The following is an 18,784-nucleotide window of genomic DNA, read 5'->3' as shown; positions in this document are numbered from 1 at the left end:
GGAGTAAATGCCCACGGCTACACAGCATGCTGACACTTTGAAGTCTGACACTTCGAAGTTGCTGCGGGGGAGAATTTGCCTAATGAAGTGCTGCACATTCATTGCAGCACTTCAGCTACGTCTACACGTGAAGCCTATATCGAAGTAGCTTATTTCGATGTAACAACATCGAAATAGGCTATTTCGATGAATAATGTCTGTCCTCCAGGGCTGGCAACGTCGACATTCAACATCGATGTTGCGCAGCACCACATCGAAATAGGCGCTGCGAGGGAACGTCTACATGCCAAAGTAGCACACATCGAAATAAGGGTGCCAGGCACAGCTGCAGACAAGATCACAGGGCAAACTCAACAGCAAGCCTCTCCCTTAAAGGGCCCCTCCCAGACACAGTTGCACTAAACAACACAAGATCCACAGAGCCAACAACTGGTTGCAGACCCTGTGCATACAGCATGGATCCCCAGCTGCAGCAGCAGCAGCCAGAAGCCCTGGGCTAAGGGCTGCTGCACATGGTGACCATAGAGCCCCGCAGGGGCTGGAGAGAGAGCGTCTCTCAACCCCTCAGCTGATGGCTGCCATGGCGGACCCCGCTATTTCGATGTTGCGGGACGCGGATCGTCTACACGTGCCCTACTTCAACGTTCAACTTCGAAGTAGGGCGCTATTCCCATCCCCTCATGGGGTTAGCGGCTTCGACATCTCGCCGCCTAACATCGATGTTAACATCGAAATAGCGCCCAACACGTGTAGCCGTGACAGGCGCTATTTCGAAGTTAGTGCTGCTACTTCAAAGTAGCGTGCACATGTAGACACGGCTTTCATGAGTAATCTTCCATCACCTGGATTACCATGCCCCCTTCGGGCAAGCGTAGACATAGCTTGTGTATAATGGAAACCACTTCAAGCCAGGGGGTGCTGTAGGGTGCTGTAGCACCCCCTTGTGCCCTTAGTTCAAGCAGCTGTGGGCCTAGATGAGCTTTTATGTAATTACTAACAGAGAGATAGCCATGTTAGTCTGTATTCTATCAAAACAAAAGAGCAGTCATGTAGCACTTTAATGGAGTGGGCCATTCTGTTAATGACCTGAAAGTCCATGTTTTACTGAACAGGAACTTTAACAACCGTTTACAGAGGGAATACTCAGAACTGTCATTTATATTCAAATTTGACACATTAACATGTGGTTTGAACTGGGACAGCAATTACCTGGCCCATTATAAGGACTGTTTTGCATACTTTGTTTTATCTAACTCTAAACTTCCCCACCCCACATCCCCCTCATGCCGCCCCTCTGCTCTTCTGATTTGCCAACCTTGATAATTTTTCTGATTTGTCAACCTTGATAACAATTTTTGGACCTCTGTGCTTTATGTATTGAGTCTGTTCTGGTATGGCTGTGAGCTGAAGAAGCGGGTCTGTCCCACTTCAAAGTGCTACATGACTGCTTTTTTGTTCTTATGTAATTATTCATCTTGAATATTGGTTCGGTGTGACGGCCCAGATTTCAGACAGGTCTTTAGCATGACGTAAGTTGTTTGCTGCGCAGATGTAAAAGCATGACCTTCCGTAAGATCACTAGCACAACAGCTACATTTCTGCTGCTTTGTTTTGTTGGAGTACAGACTAACACATCTACCTCTGTTAAACTGGACTGATGTTAAGGTTACTTATCGCATGTCAATGGGCAATCCTCTGTGACACCCGTGGCTCAGTACTTTGAGCTTGGACTGGTGTGAAAGTACTGGCCTTTAGCTTACCAGCTCAAAAGAGTGCAATCTGTGTGTGCAAGAGATAGCATTTATGGCAACTGATCGCTGAGCACAAAGCTTACTTCCAGAAGAGCCTAAGAGACCTACAAACATCAGAGGAAATGCAAACATTCTCGCTTGTCCTCTCAATTCCTCAATAACCTGTTCAGAAGCACGGATCTCAACAGTATGGAGAAGGAAGGAGAGAAAAAGAAAGAAACAGAGACAGGTCTTTGTGAAGCACAATAAATGCATAAGGTCCTGGAAATAGTTAAAGAACGTGAAAAGTCCTAATATTCTCTCATGCACGTAACAGGGTAGAAAATTTGTCAGTGTGAGTTGTCTGAAAAATATTTTATGGAGACAAACCACTAGGATATCTTAGTGTTTGCTGTGGTGTTTGTCAGGCTCTTTATTCTTTTATTTTCTTTTGCAGCAAGCTAGGAAACCTTATGATGTACGAGATGTTATTGAACAGTATTCTCAGGGTCATCTCAACTTGATGGTGCGAATTAAGGAGTTACAAAGAAGGTATGGTATAAAGTTCAATATCCTAAATTGCAAATGTCTGTGAAGCATATTCTTGGGATGAGAATATTTTAAGGCTTGCAAATGACAATTAGGACCACAAAGTTACAGAAGTGCTGTTTAATATAATTTATAGTGAAGGTTTCTATTTTGAGAAGTTTTTAAAAAATCTTAAACCATTAAGAACCATTGATCTGAACCCACTTAGTATTTGTATTGCATTAGTGCCTGTAGCCCTTAATCATAGACCAGTACTCCCACTGTGCTAAGCACTGTACGAACAGAATAAAACAATGCCTGCCCCTAGGGTCTTCTAATCTGAAGATACTTAAGATGTATAAAATAAAGGAAGCATCAGGAAACTAGGAGACACTACTGATCACCATGAAAAGTGGTGGCCATTGCTAGAATCTATAAAATGGCTAAATCACCAAAATCCCCATATAGGGCTGATATTTTCTTAACTTCCAAGGTCAACTTTGGATCCAAGGAAGTTGTCCGTTTGAACTGTAAAGCAAAATTACTTGAACATGGCAACCTTTTATTTAGAGAAGAGGTTTTTTTCAACAAAAGAAGGAGAATATTCTGTGGTTTAAATCTGAAAAGGAGTTATGGTCTGTTACAAACAGTGTAATTTATTTCTGTTTACAGGTTGGACCAATGTATAGGGAAGCCATCTCTTTTTATTTCTGTCTCAGGTAAGATCATAAATTTTAATTCCTGTAATTATATGTAGACTATCAGTTGCATGCTTGAAGTAAAATGTCTACTGCATATGACTAAGAACCACAAGAACGTGTGAGGTGCTCAACTATTATGGAAGTGTATGGCCATGTCTACACTAGCCCCAAACTTCGAAATGGCCATGCAAAGTTTACTGATGAAGCGCTGAAATACATATTCAGCGCCTCATTAGCATGCGGGCGGCCGTGGCACTTCGAAATGGACGCGGCTCGCCACCACGCGGCTCGTTCAGACAGGGCTCCTTTTCGAAAGGACCCCAGCTACTTCAAAGTCCACTTATTCCCATATGCTCATAGGAATAAGGGGACTTTCAAAGTAGCCGGGGTCCTTTCGAAAAGGAGCCCCGTCTGAACGAGCCGCACAGCGGCGAGCCGCGTCAATTTCGAAGTGCTGCGGCCACCCACATGCTAATGAGGCGCTGAATATGTATTTCAGTGCTTCATTAGTAAACTTCAAAATGGCCATTTGCATGGCCATTTCGAAGTTTGGGGCTAGTGTAGACATAGCCTATATGTATCTTTTTTATTTTACACATATGGGAGCTAAAGCATAGAAAGGTTTAGTGGGCTTCCCCAGGGCAACACCGTAACTCAGGAGCCCTAAATCCAAGTCCTCTGCTTTAATCATTAGACTGCACTAAATAACAGGCTTCAGTTACATCTCAAAAGAGAGATACTGTACCAGCAGTAAAGCTAATTAGAAAATATTTTTGTGAAAATACTGCTGAAAAATACTTTTCACTCCTTGTCAAATATCAAAAATTGTCATCCAGTTCCCTCCTTGGCTTGGGCTAATGCTATAGCAAAGGTGTTCAATTATTCTGCACTGGTGGGCTAGTTAAACACACTGCTTAATGCTGTATCGTTACAACAATGAGTATTCATCTGAAAGTATGTCTTCCTCCACAGAAAAAAACAAAGACCGAGGGAATAACACAATTGGAGCAAGGTTGAACAGAGTGGAAGACAAGGTAGGCCTGAGTTATCAGTGGTTGTGGATGGAGATGGTGCATTACTGAACAATTCTGTGCTTCACAGTATTCAGAAAAAACATATGGCTTAAAATAGAGTAACATGCCTGGCTTTTCCAAGTGATGGAAAATAATTTTAACACTGAAAATTGCATTGTCTTCTTGATCATTTTAACAACACGGATGGAGAACTCAGGATTTTAACTGATCTCAGTCTCTTTTTGATGTTTAATGGTCTCTATTACATATGTCTCAGTGCTCTACTTCCTTCCTCCATGATAGATAAAAGGTTGCTGTTTCTTTAATACTCTGGTATATTACAGTCCCAGGATTTCTCTTTGATCATTGCTCTGTTGTTTAGGTACCTCTAACAACTATTTCATAGAGGGAGGGGGAGCAAATATTGTTCTGTCCTGGTTTTCATTCTTTATGATTAATGGAGCTTTTCCTTTCAAGTGACGTCAAGCCAAAAAAAATAAGCTATTCTATAATCACAAATGAGCATTAAGAACTTTGCTGCTGCACTTTATTTAAATGCTATCTGCCCTTGAGCTAGTCAGAAAGGTAGAGACCTATGTCAAGTTCATAAATATAGAATTATATATGAACTTTTTAAAGATAGACATCGACTTGAGTTGTATTGATTGGAGCCTGCACCTGTCTCTTAGTAAATCTTTTTTAAAGTTTGTAAGGGTTCTTTTAATGTTATGGTCATTGTCACTCACTTGTTCAGTTTGATGAAGACTAGAAGTATGAAGTATCTTATGAAGTACCTTAAGAAAAGAAGCTGTTAAGTTACTTCTAGCACAACTGGAAATAAAATAGACTAATTATCTCGTGAGAAAACCTGGTTCTGTTGTAATAGCCCGTCCACTTGTGCAGAACAAAGAGGTTTGGTCAAGTTATCCACCAGTTCTGCAGTGGTGAATGCTTTGGAAGGAGCCTCACAGGGAAAAAATCGCAAGGGAACTGCTTCTACTGCAGGACATGGGATGTGTAGTCCTAGGGGTGGGGGTTCAATGACCACCACCCCCAGAAGAAAAAGATGGGTGGTGGTGGTAGGGGACTCCCTCCTAAAGAGGGACCGAACCATCCATCTGCCTACCAGACCTGCAATCTCATGAGGTGTGCTGTTTACCAGGAGCTTGAATTCAGGATGTGACTGAGAGCCTAACAAAACTGCTCAAGCCTTCAGAATACTACCCCTTCGTACTTCTGCATGTGGGAACTAACGATATGGCCAAGAATGACCTTGAGCAGGTTACTGCAGATTATGTGGCACTGGGAAGAAGGGTCAAAGAATTTGGAGTGCAAGTGGTGTTCTCATCCATCCTTCCTGTCAAAGGGAAAGGGCTAGGCAGGGACCGTCAAATTGATGAAGTAAATGCATTGTTACACCGGTGGTGTCGGAGAGAGGGCTTTGGATTCTTCAATCATGGGATGCTGTTCTGGGCACAAAGATTATTGGGAAGAGATGGGGTCCACCTAACCAAGAGAGGAAGGAGCATTTTTGCAAGTAGGCTTGCAAACTTAGTGAGGAGAGCTTTAAACGAGGTTTGCTGGGGGGAAGGTGACCGAAACCCTGTGGGTAGAAAGGAACTTGGAGGCCAGGAAGAAATGCAAACAGGAATGTACAACAAAAGTGGACCCTTGATTTTAGTAGTGAGGGCGGGGAGATAGACTGGTTATCTAAGGTGTTTGTACACCAATACCAGAAGCCTGGGTAACAAGCAGGAGGAATTAGAAGCTGTGAGCCGATGCCCAGGTGCCAGCTAAAGGTCTGGTGAGGCAAAAAGTGGGGGGGTGATGCCACACCAGCAGCTATGCTAAGCAGCCAGGGCAGGCTGGGTTCTTTGGTTTGTGTTTAGTTCGGGTACAGCAGCAAGAGGAAAATTACTCTTAGAGAGGCTTTAACAGTTACTTTTATTTATACAAAGATAGAAACAATTTAACTAAGACAAATGATTAAAGTACAAGTTAGTACTCATGGTTCTTAAAGGGGAAACAACACAATTTAACTTAAGAAAAGTTTTAGACAAACTAGCTAGCTTAAACTAATACAATTAATGTGTACACAAGAAAGGCCTGTTGCAGGTGTGATTTTTACCCCTGCCTCTTAGACCTGGTGGAACCAGAGTCTTTCCCTCAATTCCTATAGGAAAGAAGTTTAGTACAGGTGTAATTCTTACCCCTGCCTCCTAGATCCAGTGTGACCCAGATTCTCTCAATCCCTCGGGAAGAAGTAGATACGAACCAGGCGTCCCCAATCTCGGGAGTTAATTCCAGACCTGGCCAGCAGGTGTAGGTGATTGAAACTCAAAAGGGGGGGTGGTCTGCCACGCCCCTTTATACTCCTTTTGTCATGTACGCTTCTTCCTGGTCTTAAGTGGCCAATTGGGAGGAATGTTTTGAACCCCAGGTTTCCCAGGGAAGATGCAAGGCTCAATTTGCACCTGTGAATTGTGGACAATTGGGCACCTTTGGAGGTGATGGGCGGGGGTTCCCCAATCTTCCTGGGGAAGTGATCAAAGCTGGGGAAGTGATCAAGGGGTGTCAATTACTGAGATCAGCCAGAAGGGCGGCCATTAGCTAGCCCATTCACTGTCTGGTTTTTGTGTATAGTAGAGAGGCTGGGCGAGACAGCACACCTGTGTTCCCAGGACATCAAAGGCTGCCTGTCTCCCCTGCTTATTTCTCTCTCTCTCTCTACCAGTGTGGGGGAGAGGAAAAAAAGGCCAAATGGGGGGTTCATGTCTGGCTACAGAAGCCCTGGCCCAGTCCAAGAACTATTACTTGATTGGGATAACAGAGACTTGGTGGGATGACTCATATGACTGGAACGCTGCCATGAAAGGGTATAAACTGTTCAGGAAGAACAGGCAAGGGAGAAAAGGAGGAGGAGTTGCACTGTATGTAACAGAGCACTATGATTGCTTGGAACTTCAGTACATAGAGGAAGAAAAGCCTGTTGAGGATCTATGGGTCAAGTGTAGTGGTGTAGGCAGCACTGGAGATGTGGTGGTTGGTGTCTGCTACAGGCCATCAAGTCAGGATGATGAAGTAGATGAGGCTTTTTTTGGACAACTGAGAGAATTTTCTGGATCACGGGCTCTCGTTATCATGGGGGACTTCAATTACCCTGACGTCTGTTGGGAGACCAATACAGCAGTACACAAGCAGTCCAGGAAATTTCTGGAGAATGTTGGGGATCACTTCTTGGTACAAGTGCTGAAAGACCCAACCAGAAGTCATACACAGCTCAACCTGCTGCTTACAAACAGGGAGGAACTAATAGGGAAGGTAGAAGTGGGGGACAACCTGGGAAGCAGTGATCATGAGATGGTAGACTTCAGGATCCTGACCAAAGGAAGGAAAGAGAGCAGCAAATTACACAACTTGGACTTCAGAAAAGCAGACTTTGACTCCTTCAGGACCCTGATGGGTAGAATTCCCTGGGATGCTACCATGAAGGGAAAAGGAGTCCAGGAATACTGGCAGTATTTTAAGGAAGCCCTATTGAAGGCACAGAAAGAAACCATCCCGATGTGCAGCAAGAGAAGTAAATATGGTAGGAGACCAGATTGGCTTAATGGGGAAATCCTTGGAAAACTTAGGCACAAAAAGGGAGCTTACAAAAAGTGGAAACTTGGACAGATGTCTAGGGAGGGATATAAATGTAAAGTTCAAGAATGTAGGGCAGTTATCAGGAAGGCGAAAGCGCAATTGGAATTGCAACTCGAGAGGAATGTGAAGGATAACAAGAAAAGTTCCTACAGGCATGTTACCAAGAAGAAGGTGATCAGAGAGGGTGTGGGGCCCCTACTGGATGAGGTAGGCAAACCAGTGACAGGTGATGTAGGGAAAGCTGAAGTACTTAATGCATTCTTTGCCTCTGTCTTCATGGACAAGGACAGCTCCCAGACTAATGCGATAAGTGATGCATTGTGGGATGAAGGTGGACAGCCTTTGGTGGGGAAAGAACAGGTTAGGAGCTATCTAAAAAAGCTAAACGTACATAAATCCATGGGCCCAGACCTAATTCATCCTAGGGTTCTGAGGGAGTTGGCATATGTTGTTGATGAGCCCTTGGCCGTTATCTTTGAAAAGTCATGGAGATCGGGAGAGATCCCAGATGATTGGAAAAAGGCAAATGTAGTGCCCATCTTTAAAAAAGGGAAGAAGGATGATCCAGGGAACTATAGGCCACTCAGTCTCACATCAGTCCCTGGAAAAATCATGGAGGAGCTCCTCAAGGAAGTCATTTTTAGGCACTTGGAGGAGAGAAGAGTAATCAGGAATAGTCAGCATGGATTCATGAAGGGTAAGTCATGCCTGACCAATCTGATTAGTTTCTATGATGAGATAACTGGCTCTGTGGAGATGGGAAAATCAATGGATGTGATTTATCTTGACTTGAGCAAAGCTTTTGATATGGTCTCCCACTATATTCTTGTCCGCAAGTTAAAGGAATGTGGATTGGATAAATGGACGGTAAGATGAATAGAAAGTTGGCTAGAAGGTCGGGCCCAGCAGGTAGCGATCAATGGCTCGGTGTCAGGATGGCGGTCTGTTTCTAATGGAGTGCCCCAAGGTTCGGTTCTGGGTCCTGTTATGTTCAACATATTTATCAATGACCTGGATGAGGGGTTGGATTGCACCCTCAGCAAGTTTGCGGATGACACTAAGCTAGGGAGAGAGGTAGATATCCTGGAGGGTAGGGACAGGGTCCAGACTGACTTAGACAAATTGGAAGACTGGGCTGCAAGAAATCTGATGAGGTTCAATAAGGGCAAGTGCAGAGTCCTGCACTCAGGCTGGAAGAATCCCAAGCATTGTTACAGGCTGGGGTCCGACTGGCTCGGTAGTAGTTTTGCAGAAAAGGACCTGGGAGTTGTAGTGGATGAGAAGCTGGACATGAGTCAACAGTGTGCCATTGTAGCCAAGAAAGCTAGTGGCATATTAGGTTGCATCAAGAGGAGTGTTGCCAGTAGATCCAGAGAAGTGATTATTCCTCCTTATTTGGCTTTGGTAAGGCTGCATCTGGAGTACTGTGTCCAGTTCTGGGCCCCCAGTTATAGGAAGGAGGTGGATACACTGGAGAGGGTCCAGTGGAGGGCAGCCAAAATAATTAGGGGGCTGGAACATATGACTTATGAAGAAAGGTTGAGGGAATCAGGACTGTTTAGTCTGCAGAAGAGAAGACTGACGGGGAACTTGATAACAACCTTCCACATACGGAAGGGAGGCTGCAAAGAGTCTGTAGAGAGGCTGTTCACAGTGGTTACGGATGGCAGAACATGGAACCATGATCTCAAGTTACAGTTGGGAAGGTCCAGGCTGAACATTAGGAAAAACTTTTTCACTAAGAGGGTGGTGAAGCATTGGCATGGTCTACCTAGGGAAGTAGGGGAGTTTCCATCCCTGGAGGTGTTTAAGTCTCACCTCGACAAAGCCCTGGCAACGCTGATCTGATGGGTTTGGTCCTGCTTAGAGCAGGGGGCTGGACTCGATGGCATTTTTAGATCTCTTCCAGCTATATTGTTCTATGATTGTATGATTCAAAGAAACTAGCCTCTGATACTTAAATACATGGCTGAAATTTAACCCATCTATACCAAAATTAAATTAACACTATTTTTGTACTTCTGTTACTTGATATAATGATCATAAATTCAAGGTGTACTGATTTATAAGGATGGACAAATAGTGATTATAATTATTTAGAACAGGTATACTCTGAACTTAGTGGTTAGGAAGCAAATTAGCAATCAGGGTTACCCAAAAGAGTCCAATTAGTGTGAATTCATTGTTTCATTTATTGTTTCGCTGTAAATTTGTATTTAAACACTATGACTGGGGAAATATGATACTTCCTAAGTAGGGTAGATAAACTCTCCATCTACTGCATCTGTTTCACAGGTAACTGAAAGGCTTTTATATAAAGAGATTCAGACTCAAATTCTCAGCAGCACTAGAGCAAAGTAGAGGCAATCGCTGCTGTGGGGCTCTTGCAAAGCTGTTTACAGCTCTTTGGTTCTCAGGTTGTTCCAATGGTCCTATTGGCTGTCCTCATGCTGGACATAAGAGCTGACTTTCCCAGACTCCTGGTCTGTCCATGAGCAGACAGGGGCATATAAGGTGGCTCTGCTAAACAAATTCTTCGCGGCTAGTTTCTAGCTTCTTTGCCCGAGAAGGAAGGAAACAGGACACTTAAGATGCATCCATTTATCAGTCCCTGTCTGCACAACAGGTATTCACAGTAACGACTTGCACACAGTGTAACAATAACCAAGGATTGGGGTGCAATAATTGCCCCATTGAAGTCAATAGTAAAACTCCCATAGACTTCAGTGGGGCCAGGATTTCATCCAGGTAGCTTGCTTTTTTCAAATCTTCTCCTCACCTTAAAGACCACTTCTTTTACTATTTGCTCTTTTTAGGCCTTACTGTCTTTGTTGGCAAAGCATTTACACTTGTCTGTTATGGTGAGACAAGTAAATCTGATCCGGAGCCAGGTCATGTTACAAATAATGCGAAAGAGAAAATTTTCTGTGTATTAAAAAAGTTTTCTTAGCTAGAGTTAAGTGTCAACTTTTCCCCTTCTATTATGGTGTGTAATAGAAAATTTCTGCCCTCTTGGAAAAGATTCTGAATTTTCATGCATTTTCCACTCCAAAAAATAGAATATTTTCTAGAAATTAGGGACAGTTGGCAGGCAGGAAGGCGTCTGCCAGCAAAAACTACTTTTTAATTTCACACAGAACACACTTCTGTTTCTACTGAAAGAGGAGTATGTTTTTCTTCCTGTGGTCGAATTGGTACCTTTCATGAGACCGCTAAGGTGAAAACAAACACCCTCTAATATTTCTATATAAAATATCACCCATTTATCCTGTATACTGAATGAGGCCCAGTCCTGTGGAAGCTATTGTGTGTGATCGCATGTACCATAGTGCGTATGTACAAACATGCCAAATTAAAAGAAGATTAAAAAAAATTCACCTGAAACGTTTTACATTTGTCAAAGTCACAGGCCAGTGAAAACGCAGTCTTATAATAGCATCAGGCAACCTTAAACTATAAGCCTCACTACCTGAGAGACCTAATATAATTAGGGTGATTATCTGTCTCATTTTCACTGAGAGAGTCCTGTCTTTCGACAGTCACAAAAAAACTAATTGTCCTATATGTTCAGTCGTGCTGCTGAGCTACCCTTTCCCCAAGTCTGCACAGCTGCAGGTAAAATCAGTCAGGAGCTGTTTGGACAGCACATGCAGCATGTACTGACCAGCCTGTACAGGCAGCAGGAGAGGTCCCTCCTCTAAGATTTTAAGGGCAACCTGGTGCCCCAGCAGTGCTGGTCAGCCCCTCCATGGGGCAGCTGCCCCTGCAGCTGGGGAGACCATTGCGGGGAGGTAGCCCGATCCCTGCCATGGGACAGCATCCCGTGTAGTCACCCTTCCTGCCCCCTCTTCCCCCTGCCTGTGTCATGGGGCAGCCAAGGAGCTGCACTTGCTTGGCAGCTGCAGCTGGGGAGCCACCCCCCCGACACACACCAAGTGTCCCATATTTGGCCTAGGGAGATATGGTTACCCTAATTATAATAAGAGTTACAGCTAACAATTCAGTGTGTATTCAAAACACATTTTTGTTCAGCCACTGTTATATGCTGCATAACACTCAGAGTTGAGTGCCTTGTTCTTTGAGAGATGAAGCTAAGTCAAGAGCCCCATCCTGTCCATCTGTTCCTCTAACATGCACCTCAGAGGCTGTGGCTGAATAGGAATGTAGCAAGAACAAATCAATTCATTTGCAGGGCCCAGCATTTTCTTTTCATCCTCTAGCATCTGTGAATGCCCAGCCCCCCAGCATCCCACCTCTACCCATGAAATCTGGCTGCTGCTGGCTGGCTACCAAATGCAAAATCAAAAGCAGTTTTCCAGATCTGCACAGCTGCTTTATGTGCCACTGTTGATCAAAGAGCATAACCTACTACATGCCAATGGTTTAACTCTTGGAGTGTGTTGAGTTTGATCCAGGAGAAAATCTACAGCACACTCAAGAATCTTTATTTGTCGTGGACCCTTTCTTTGTTCCACAGTGTGACTTATTTTTGTCTTATGACTGTCATGATAAGCTGAGAATAAAATTAAAATAACTCCATCCAACCACTTTCTAAAAATTATTTTCGAAATGGTATGCCCAGTGTTCATTTTGCTGGTTACAGGTGGAAACATTACTTAACTTACTGTAGATATTTTGATGTCAAATATGGTTATCTTGGGAGATGAGATGCATTATACAGTGTGGGCAAAAGTTAGCAGTTCTGGATTCTGATAATTTTCTTTACCTGTGTGCCAAAACTCCCACTGAGGTCGATGAAAGTTGTGTGTGTGAATAGCAGAATATCACAATCCATGGTCATGAGAAATTAAAATAGGCTTCTCCTGCCTAAACTCTTTGCTTTAATCATTGCTATAGTAAAATTAGATTCTCTTTTCTTAAGACTCACTACTATAATTCCAACCAATTTTCTGGATGAATAAGCAATGAATAATTGATTTCACTGAAATCATCAATGCTATTGATTAACGATTTTGATCACCATTAAAATCTGTACAATTTGTGGTAAGTGCAAGGAATACTGTGACTAGCGTGGTACTCTTATCTACTTCTAAACATAAAGCTGTATATACTTAAATGGGAACATCTGTAAATAAGTAGAAGCTTTGTTGTAAGGACCCACAGGACACACTCAAAAGTGGGCACACTAGTCATGAAAATGACTATACTTCCTGAATGTGCATACTGTTTGCATATGTCCTTTTGAAAATGTAGATACAAAAGTCAAATTAAAAATAAATTTGTCACAGGAAATAGTTTATAATCCTTTGAAATATTTATGATATTCTCTTAATAAAAAGAATCATACAATGGTTTATTCAGTTGGCTGTTAGCATGATAGAAAACAGAATTGCTCCATAAAGGTAAAACTCTGACTCTGTCTACACCAGGCGTGTCCAACCCGCGGGCCGCGGGCCGCATGGAGCCCTGGATAGCTAGTAATGCGGCCCCACAAGATCGTAAACTTTTAACATTATTATGTGATTTATATACATTAACTATATTATATTTTTTATATGTGGCCCAAGACAATTCCTCTTCACTGAATGCGGCCCAGGCAAGCCAAAAGGTTGGACACCCATGGTCTACACTATCCACTTGTTCGAAGGGGCATAGTAATCAGCTTGAGCAGAGAATACTAATGAAGTGCTGTGATGAATATGCAGTACCTCATTGTGCTAATTTTCCCTGCAGCAACTTCGAACTTGCAAACTTCAACGCGCCAGCGTGCTGTGTAGCTGCAGGCACTTTGAAGTACCTGCACAACTTTGTAGTGCCCATGTGGGAGTCAGGACACTTCGAAGTTGCGTGAGTACTTCAAAGTGCCCACGGCTACATGGGATGCCAGCACTTTGAAGTCTGCAACTTCGAAGTTGCCACAGAGAATTAGACTATTGAGGTGCTGCATATTCATCATAGCAGTTCATTAGTATTCTCCGCTCAGGCTGATTACCATGCCCCCTTCGAAGAAAGGGGCTTGTATAGACACAGCCTTTGAGAAGTTGCCGCTACATGTTACTACACAATGGACAAACGTTCAGCACTATTTTGACTCCTGGTGGTGGTTAGTTACGAATCTATACAAATTGAAACCATCTTTCTGATTCACATTCTTTCAGTGCCTAGTTCTCTAAAAAGACATTTGACTGTTAACCATATTCCCTACAAAGGGTCAACACTGCAAGTACTGTACACAACTTATTTTTCAATAGGATAGCTAATGGAATGTACTTACATTCAGCAAAAGTAATGGTACTTCAGCAGCCTTCTGTAAACTTGGTAGAGCTACCAATTTTGATTGGATGTATTCCTGGAGATTTCGGCACACAACATAATCTTTAATTACAGATTAATTTTTTATTTCTGGAGACTCCATACCAGTTCTGGAGGGTTGGCAACACTAGTGTTGGCCTTTATACTGAGTCTGAAGTTGTTTAAACACTTTGTCTGGGTAACTTGGTTACTGCTGTGGTTTGCTGACAAATTTAGGAATGATGCATACTACCACCCCTCTTCTATTCTGATTTGCCCACCTTGATTACAATTTTTCTGATCTGTCAACCTTGATAAATATTTTTGGTTCTCTGTGCCTTAAATATTGAATCTGTTCTGGTATGGCTATGGTTTGAAGAAGTGGGTCTATCCCACGAAAGCTCACCACCTAATAAATTATTTTGTTAGTCTTTAAAGTGCTACTGGACTGCTTTTTTGTTTTGGTAGTATATTGAGTAACACTGCTATCTCTCTGTTACCATACTACATGTATTACCTGGAGATTAGATGGTTTAGCTGGAGCCTGTTTAATCCTGGCTCCTTCACTCAGTCTGATCCTAAATGTAGGTGGAACCTCAGATTCAGTTGCCGACTGCTACAGGATGAATCTCTATTGTCCAGTACCCTTGGGACCTGATTGGTGCCAAACAAGAAAATTTGCCAAAGCCTGGGAGGTCGGTATTGCCCAACAGCAATACCAACACTTGCACTGCTTGTTGGGCTCTTAGAAGATATTGGCTGCGTCTACACGTGCACGCTACTTCGAAGTAGCGGCAGTAACTTCGAAATAGCGCCCGTCACGTCTACACGTGTTGGGCGCTATTTCGAAGTTGAAATCGACGTTAGGCGGCGAGACGTCGAAGTCGCTAACCCCATGAGCGGATGGGAATAGCGCCCTACTTCGACGTTCAACATCGAAGTAGGGCCGTGTAGACGATCCGCGTCCCGCAACATCGAAATAGCGGGGTCCTCCATGGCGGCCATCAGCTGGGGGGTTGAGAGATACTCTCTCTCCAGCCCTTGCGGGGCTCTGTGGTCACCGTGGGCAGCAGCCCTTAGCCCAGGGCTTCTGGCTGCTGCTGCTGCAGCTGGGGGTCCGTGCTGCATATACAGGGTCTGCAACTAGTTGTTGGCTCTGTGTATCTTGCACTGTTTAATGAAAGTGTGTCTGGGAGGGGCCCTTTAAGGGAGCGACTTGCTGTTGAGTCCGCCCCGTGACCCTGTCTGCAGCTGTGCCTGGCTCCCTTATTTCGATGTGTGCTACTTTGGCGTGTAGACGTTCCCTCGCTGTGCCTATTTCGATGTTGGGCTGAGCAACGTCGAAGTTGAACATCGACGTTGCCAGCCCTGGAGGACGTGTAGACGTTATTCATCGAAATAGCCTATTTCGATGTCGCAACATCGAAATAAGCTATTTCGAAGTTGGGTGCACGTGTAGACGTAGCCATTGATGGGTAAATTACAGCTAAACAACAGCATAGAACACTGACAGGCAGGACTGGTAGCTGTAAACAAACATTATGGGACCACGGGAAGCTTGGCAATGCCAGTGATAAGTGGATATCTGGCTAACTAAAATCATGCTGGACTACAGATGTTGCCGGACAAGAGAGTGCTGGATTAAAAAGATTTAACCGGTATTATTTTTCCTTTGCTTAGATTTTGCTGTTTGACCCCTCATCAAATAGTTCCCCATTATGCAGATTTCTTACCTAACTTTGGATTTTTCATCAGGTATTGGTTTAAAGCCTGCTAGACTGGCTAATGAAGATGAATTTCTCTAGTTACATACTGTCAGGGGCATCTAACTGATACAGTATGTAATCTGCAAGATCGATTATATATTTACATGCTTTTAAAAAAAACAAAAAACCAACAAAAAGCCTCATATAGCATCTTTGAACAAGATGTATAATTTAAGTCCTGGTCACTTATCATCGCAGAATGTATGCGCCCTTTCTATTAATACAGATGTGATAACCCTTGTGTTCTGAGTAAATTTGAACACTAGTAAATTAGTCTTCCTACTAAATTTTACTGTTTGAAAAGTGACGCATTTTTCCCTCATTTCCTTCCCTAAGCTGTTTCATAATTTTTCTGTGCACTGATAAATATCTGCAGGTTTTTACCACAGAGGCAGCTGCTTTTCAGTGGAATACGAGATTCATTTATCTACCTCACAGGGGTGCTGCAAGGCTTAATTCGGGGTGGGGAACCCCCTGCCCATGGTCTGGATCTGGATTGCAGCCTTCCCATATCCAGACACGAAGACTTGAGGCTCTTCTCCCCAGCATCCAACTCGTGGCATTGGGGATGCAGAGTCCTGAGCCTTGTGGGCCACATACATCAAGCCAGGGCTGAATCCAAACTGTGGGCTCTGCCTGGCAGGGGCAGAAAGCAGCAGCTATTTAGGGTATATACATTCACACATGTTTCCTGGTCAGCAAAGAGAGTCAGGGGAGGAAATGTTCAGCATTTTGCAGGTTGTATCTGTGTTTGTTCTAGTTATTCAGGCAGGCATTAAATATGGATCTAATAATTTTATCTTCTAGCTGCCCTGGAGTATAACTAAAAATGATCCATTTGGAACTTTAATTTAGGAAAACCTATCAAATCAGCAATACAAAGACAACTGCTAGCAGATAGTGACTGTTTCACTATACAATTTTTTTCAACCACATACGGAACGAATAATGAGGAGTTAAAAAAAGCAGACAGTTGTAAAAGAGATTAATCACTACCCATTCAGTCCTTCACCTCTGTTCAGAGGTTGGCTGTAAGAGCAGGGTAGCTGGTTTGGGGCTGTAATGTGTGATACCTGTTTTCACGCTTTCACAAAAATTTTTCAGGTGTCATCGAGCTCAAAGAGGTAGCAAGCACTTTGGAGGACAGGTTTATTATTCAAATGATGTTGATGAATTAGAGAATTGGTCTGAAACCAACAAGGTGAAATTCAATAAAGACAAGTGAAAAGTACTACATTTAAGAAGGGAAAAATCAAACGCACAGCTTCGAGATGGGATATAATTGGTCAGTGGGAGGGAGTAGTGTTCTCTGTCAGCTGTGTGGTTGTGTGGCCACTCAGGAGAGATTCATATGCTGCCTAGCTAATTAGCAGAGCACCTACAGGTAGGTATTTTTGTTTCTACATTCATACATGTTTCAGTGCACATAAAAATGTATTGGGAAAAATCCACATGTGGATGGAAAATATTAGAGGGAACACTGGTAGGTAGTTCTGCTGAAATGGGTATGGAGGTTTTAGTGGATCACAAATTGAATGAGTCAACAGTGTGATTCAGTGGCAAAAAATGCTAATAGCATTCTAGGGTGTATTGGCAGGAGTGTGTAATATAAGGCAGGGTAGGTAATGTCTCCCTTTGCTCAGCACGGATGAGATCTCAGTTGGAGTGAGACCAGTTATGACTCTAAAATAGATGTGAATAAATTTCAGAGTGCTGAGGAGAGGAGAAAAAAAGATAAACTTAGAAAATCTAAACTTGTGCAGAAAGTGTAAAAAATTGAGCTTGTTTAGTTGATAAATTCTTTTCCCTACCTTGGATAATGGGCCTCCAATATAAATTATTGCAATATAAATAAATAAGACACATAGTTTAATTTTGTTAAATTAATTTTTCCACTAATACTTCATTAAAAATTGTGTGCCTACATACTACAGTGTTGGTTACAAAAGCCACTGTTGCCAAGTCTCACAATAGTTGGTGATTTTTTTCTTCTTAAAAACCAGGCTGCTATAGTCATGAGACTATATGAGACCCTAAGTTTTCATGTTTTAAAAAAATCAAAGATGAAATCCTAACCTCATTGACATTAATAGGCATTTTGTCATTTCAGTGATGTGCCAGGTTTTCATCCCAAGCTTCTAGCTCTTACGGTTGCAGAGAAAAAATGGAAAACTTTATTCAAATATAGCCTGAAGCTTGAAAAGCCACATGGTAAATAACAAATACAAAATATATTTAAAACAAAAACAAAAAACACCAATGGTTTTAAGCCAACTCGGACTTCTGGGGGACCTGACTCATGATTTTTGAAAGTTTGGGACTAGCAATAATGAATGAGTTTAAAAAATAACTATTGGTTAGCTCATGAACAGCAAGATTTGAGGAAATCATCAGGAATTTATCAGCTGATCAAACAAATAATCCATAAAACAGACTCCAAATTAGCTAGCATTCTGGGAATCTCTTTTTGTGTTTATATTTGAGTAGATATGTGAATGGACATAAGGTTTGCAAATCAAGGTGACTGATCTTCCGTTAAACCGCACAGATCCTGTTTTGTCTAACATTTCAAAGATAAAATGATGATGAAAGCAAGATATGAAACTCAACCCACACCATTCTTGCATATAGGCTATTTACATCTGATGTGGTGTGGAAATGCACGATGACTATGCAGACAGAGCATGTGGTGCAGTTGTCTGGAATAGATACCCTACAGAAAAGAAAATAGAAAAAAAAGTATTATAAAAATATTAAAAGAAAGGCTCCATCCCTCAAAGCTAGATAAAATAGACTGCAAGACCCTCTATTAGCTATGTTTAGTTGTATAGCATTAAATTGTTGTAGAAAAAATCAATACATATTTTAATGCAATGGGCTAAATTCAACTCTGGAGGAAAAAGGTGCACCTGCAGGGAAATCCAATGCATCTGGACTGAGTTTGGCCCAATGCCCTTGTTTGTTTACAGAACAACCTGCTTAGAATTAAAATCTTTGATCCTTATTTTAATTTGAAATGGATATCAAGGAGAAAAAGTGCATGAAAGTCAAGAGACATCATTTTAATTTGGAGTAATTTTGGCTGCATGAAAACTACAGGTGAAGGGAAAATGCTTCTCTTCTCCCCACTTTATTCTCCTTTGTTGACT

At 42.5% G+C, this 18,784-nt stretch overlaps 1 protein-coding gene across 3 annotated transcripts in view; it reads left to right on the top strand.

The window, feature by feature from the left end:
- Positions 1–18,784, top strand: part of KCNQ1 (potassium voltage-gated channel subfamily Q member 1) — a 598,641-nt gene that overhangs the window by 430,665 nt on the left and 149,192 nt on the right. For all 3 annotated transcript variants that reach the window (XM_074997802.1, XM_074997801.1, XM_074997800.1), the window contains 3 exons: positions 2,188–2,282; positions 2,931–2,977; positions 3,932–3,993. In XM_074997802.1, coding sequence (XP_074853903.1) covers positions 2,188–2,282; positions 2,931–2,977; positions 3,932–3,993 — 204 coding nt within the window. The remainder of the gene's footprint in view (positions 1–2,187; positions 2,283–2,930; positions 2,978–3,931; positions 3,994–18,784) is intronic.

The sequence above is a fragment of the Carettochelys insculpta genome, chromosome 6 (genome assembly GCF_033958435.1).
Source record: "Carettochelys insculpta isolate YL-2023 chromosome 6, ASM3395843v1, whole genome shotgun sequence".
NCBI classification, from domain to species: Eukaryota; Metazoa; Chordata; order Testudines; family Carettochelyidae; genus Carettochelys; species Carettochelys insculpta.
This window is presented reverse-complemented; position numbering and strand designations above follow the sequence as displayed.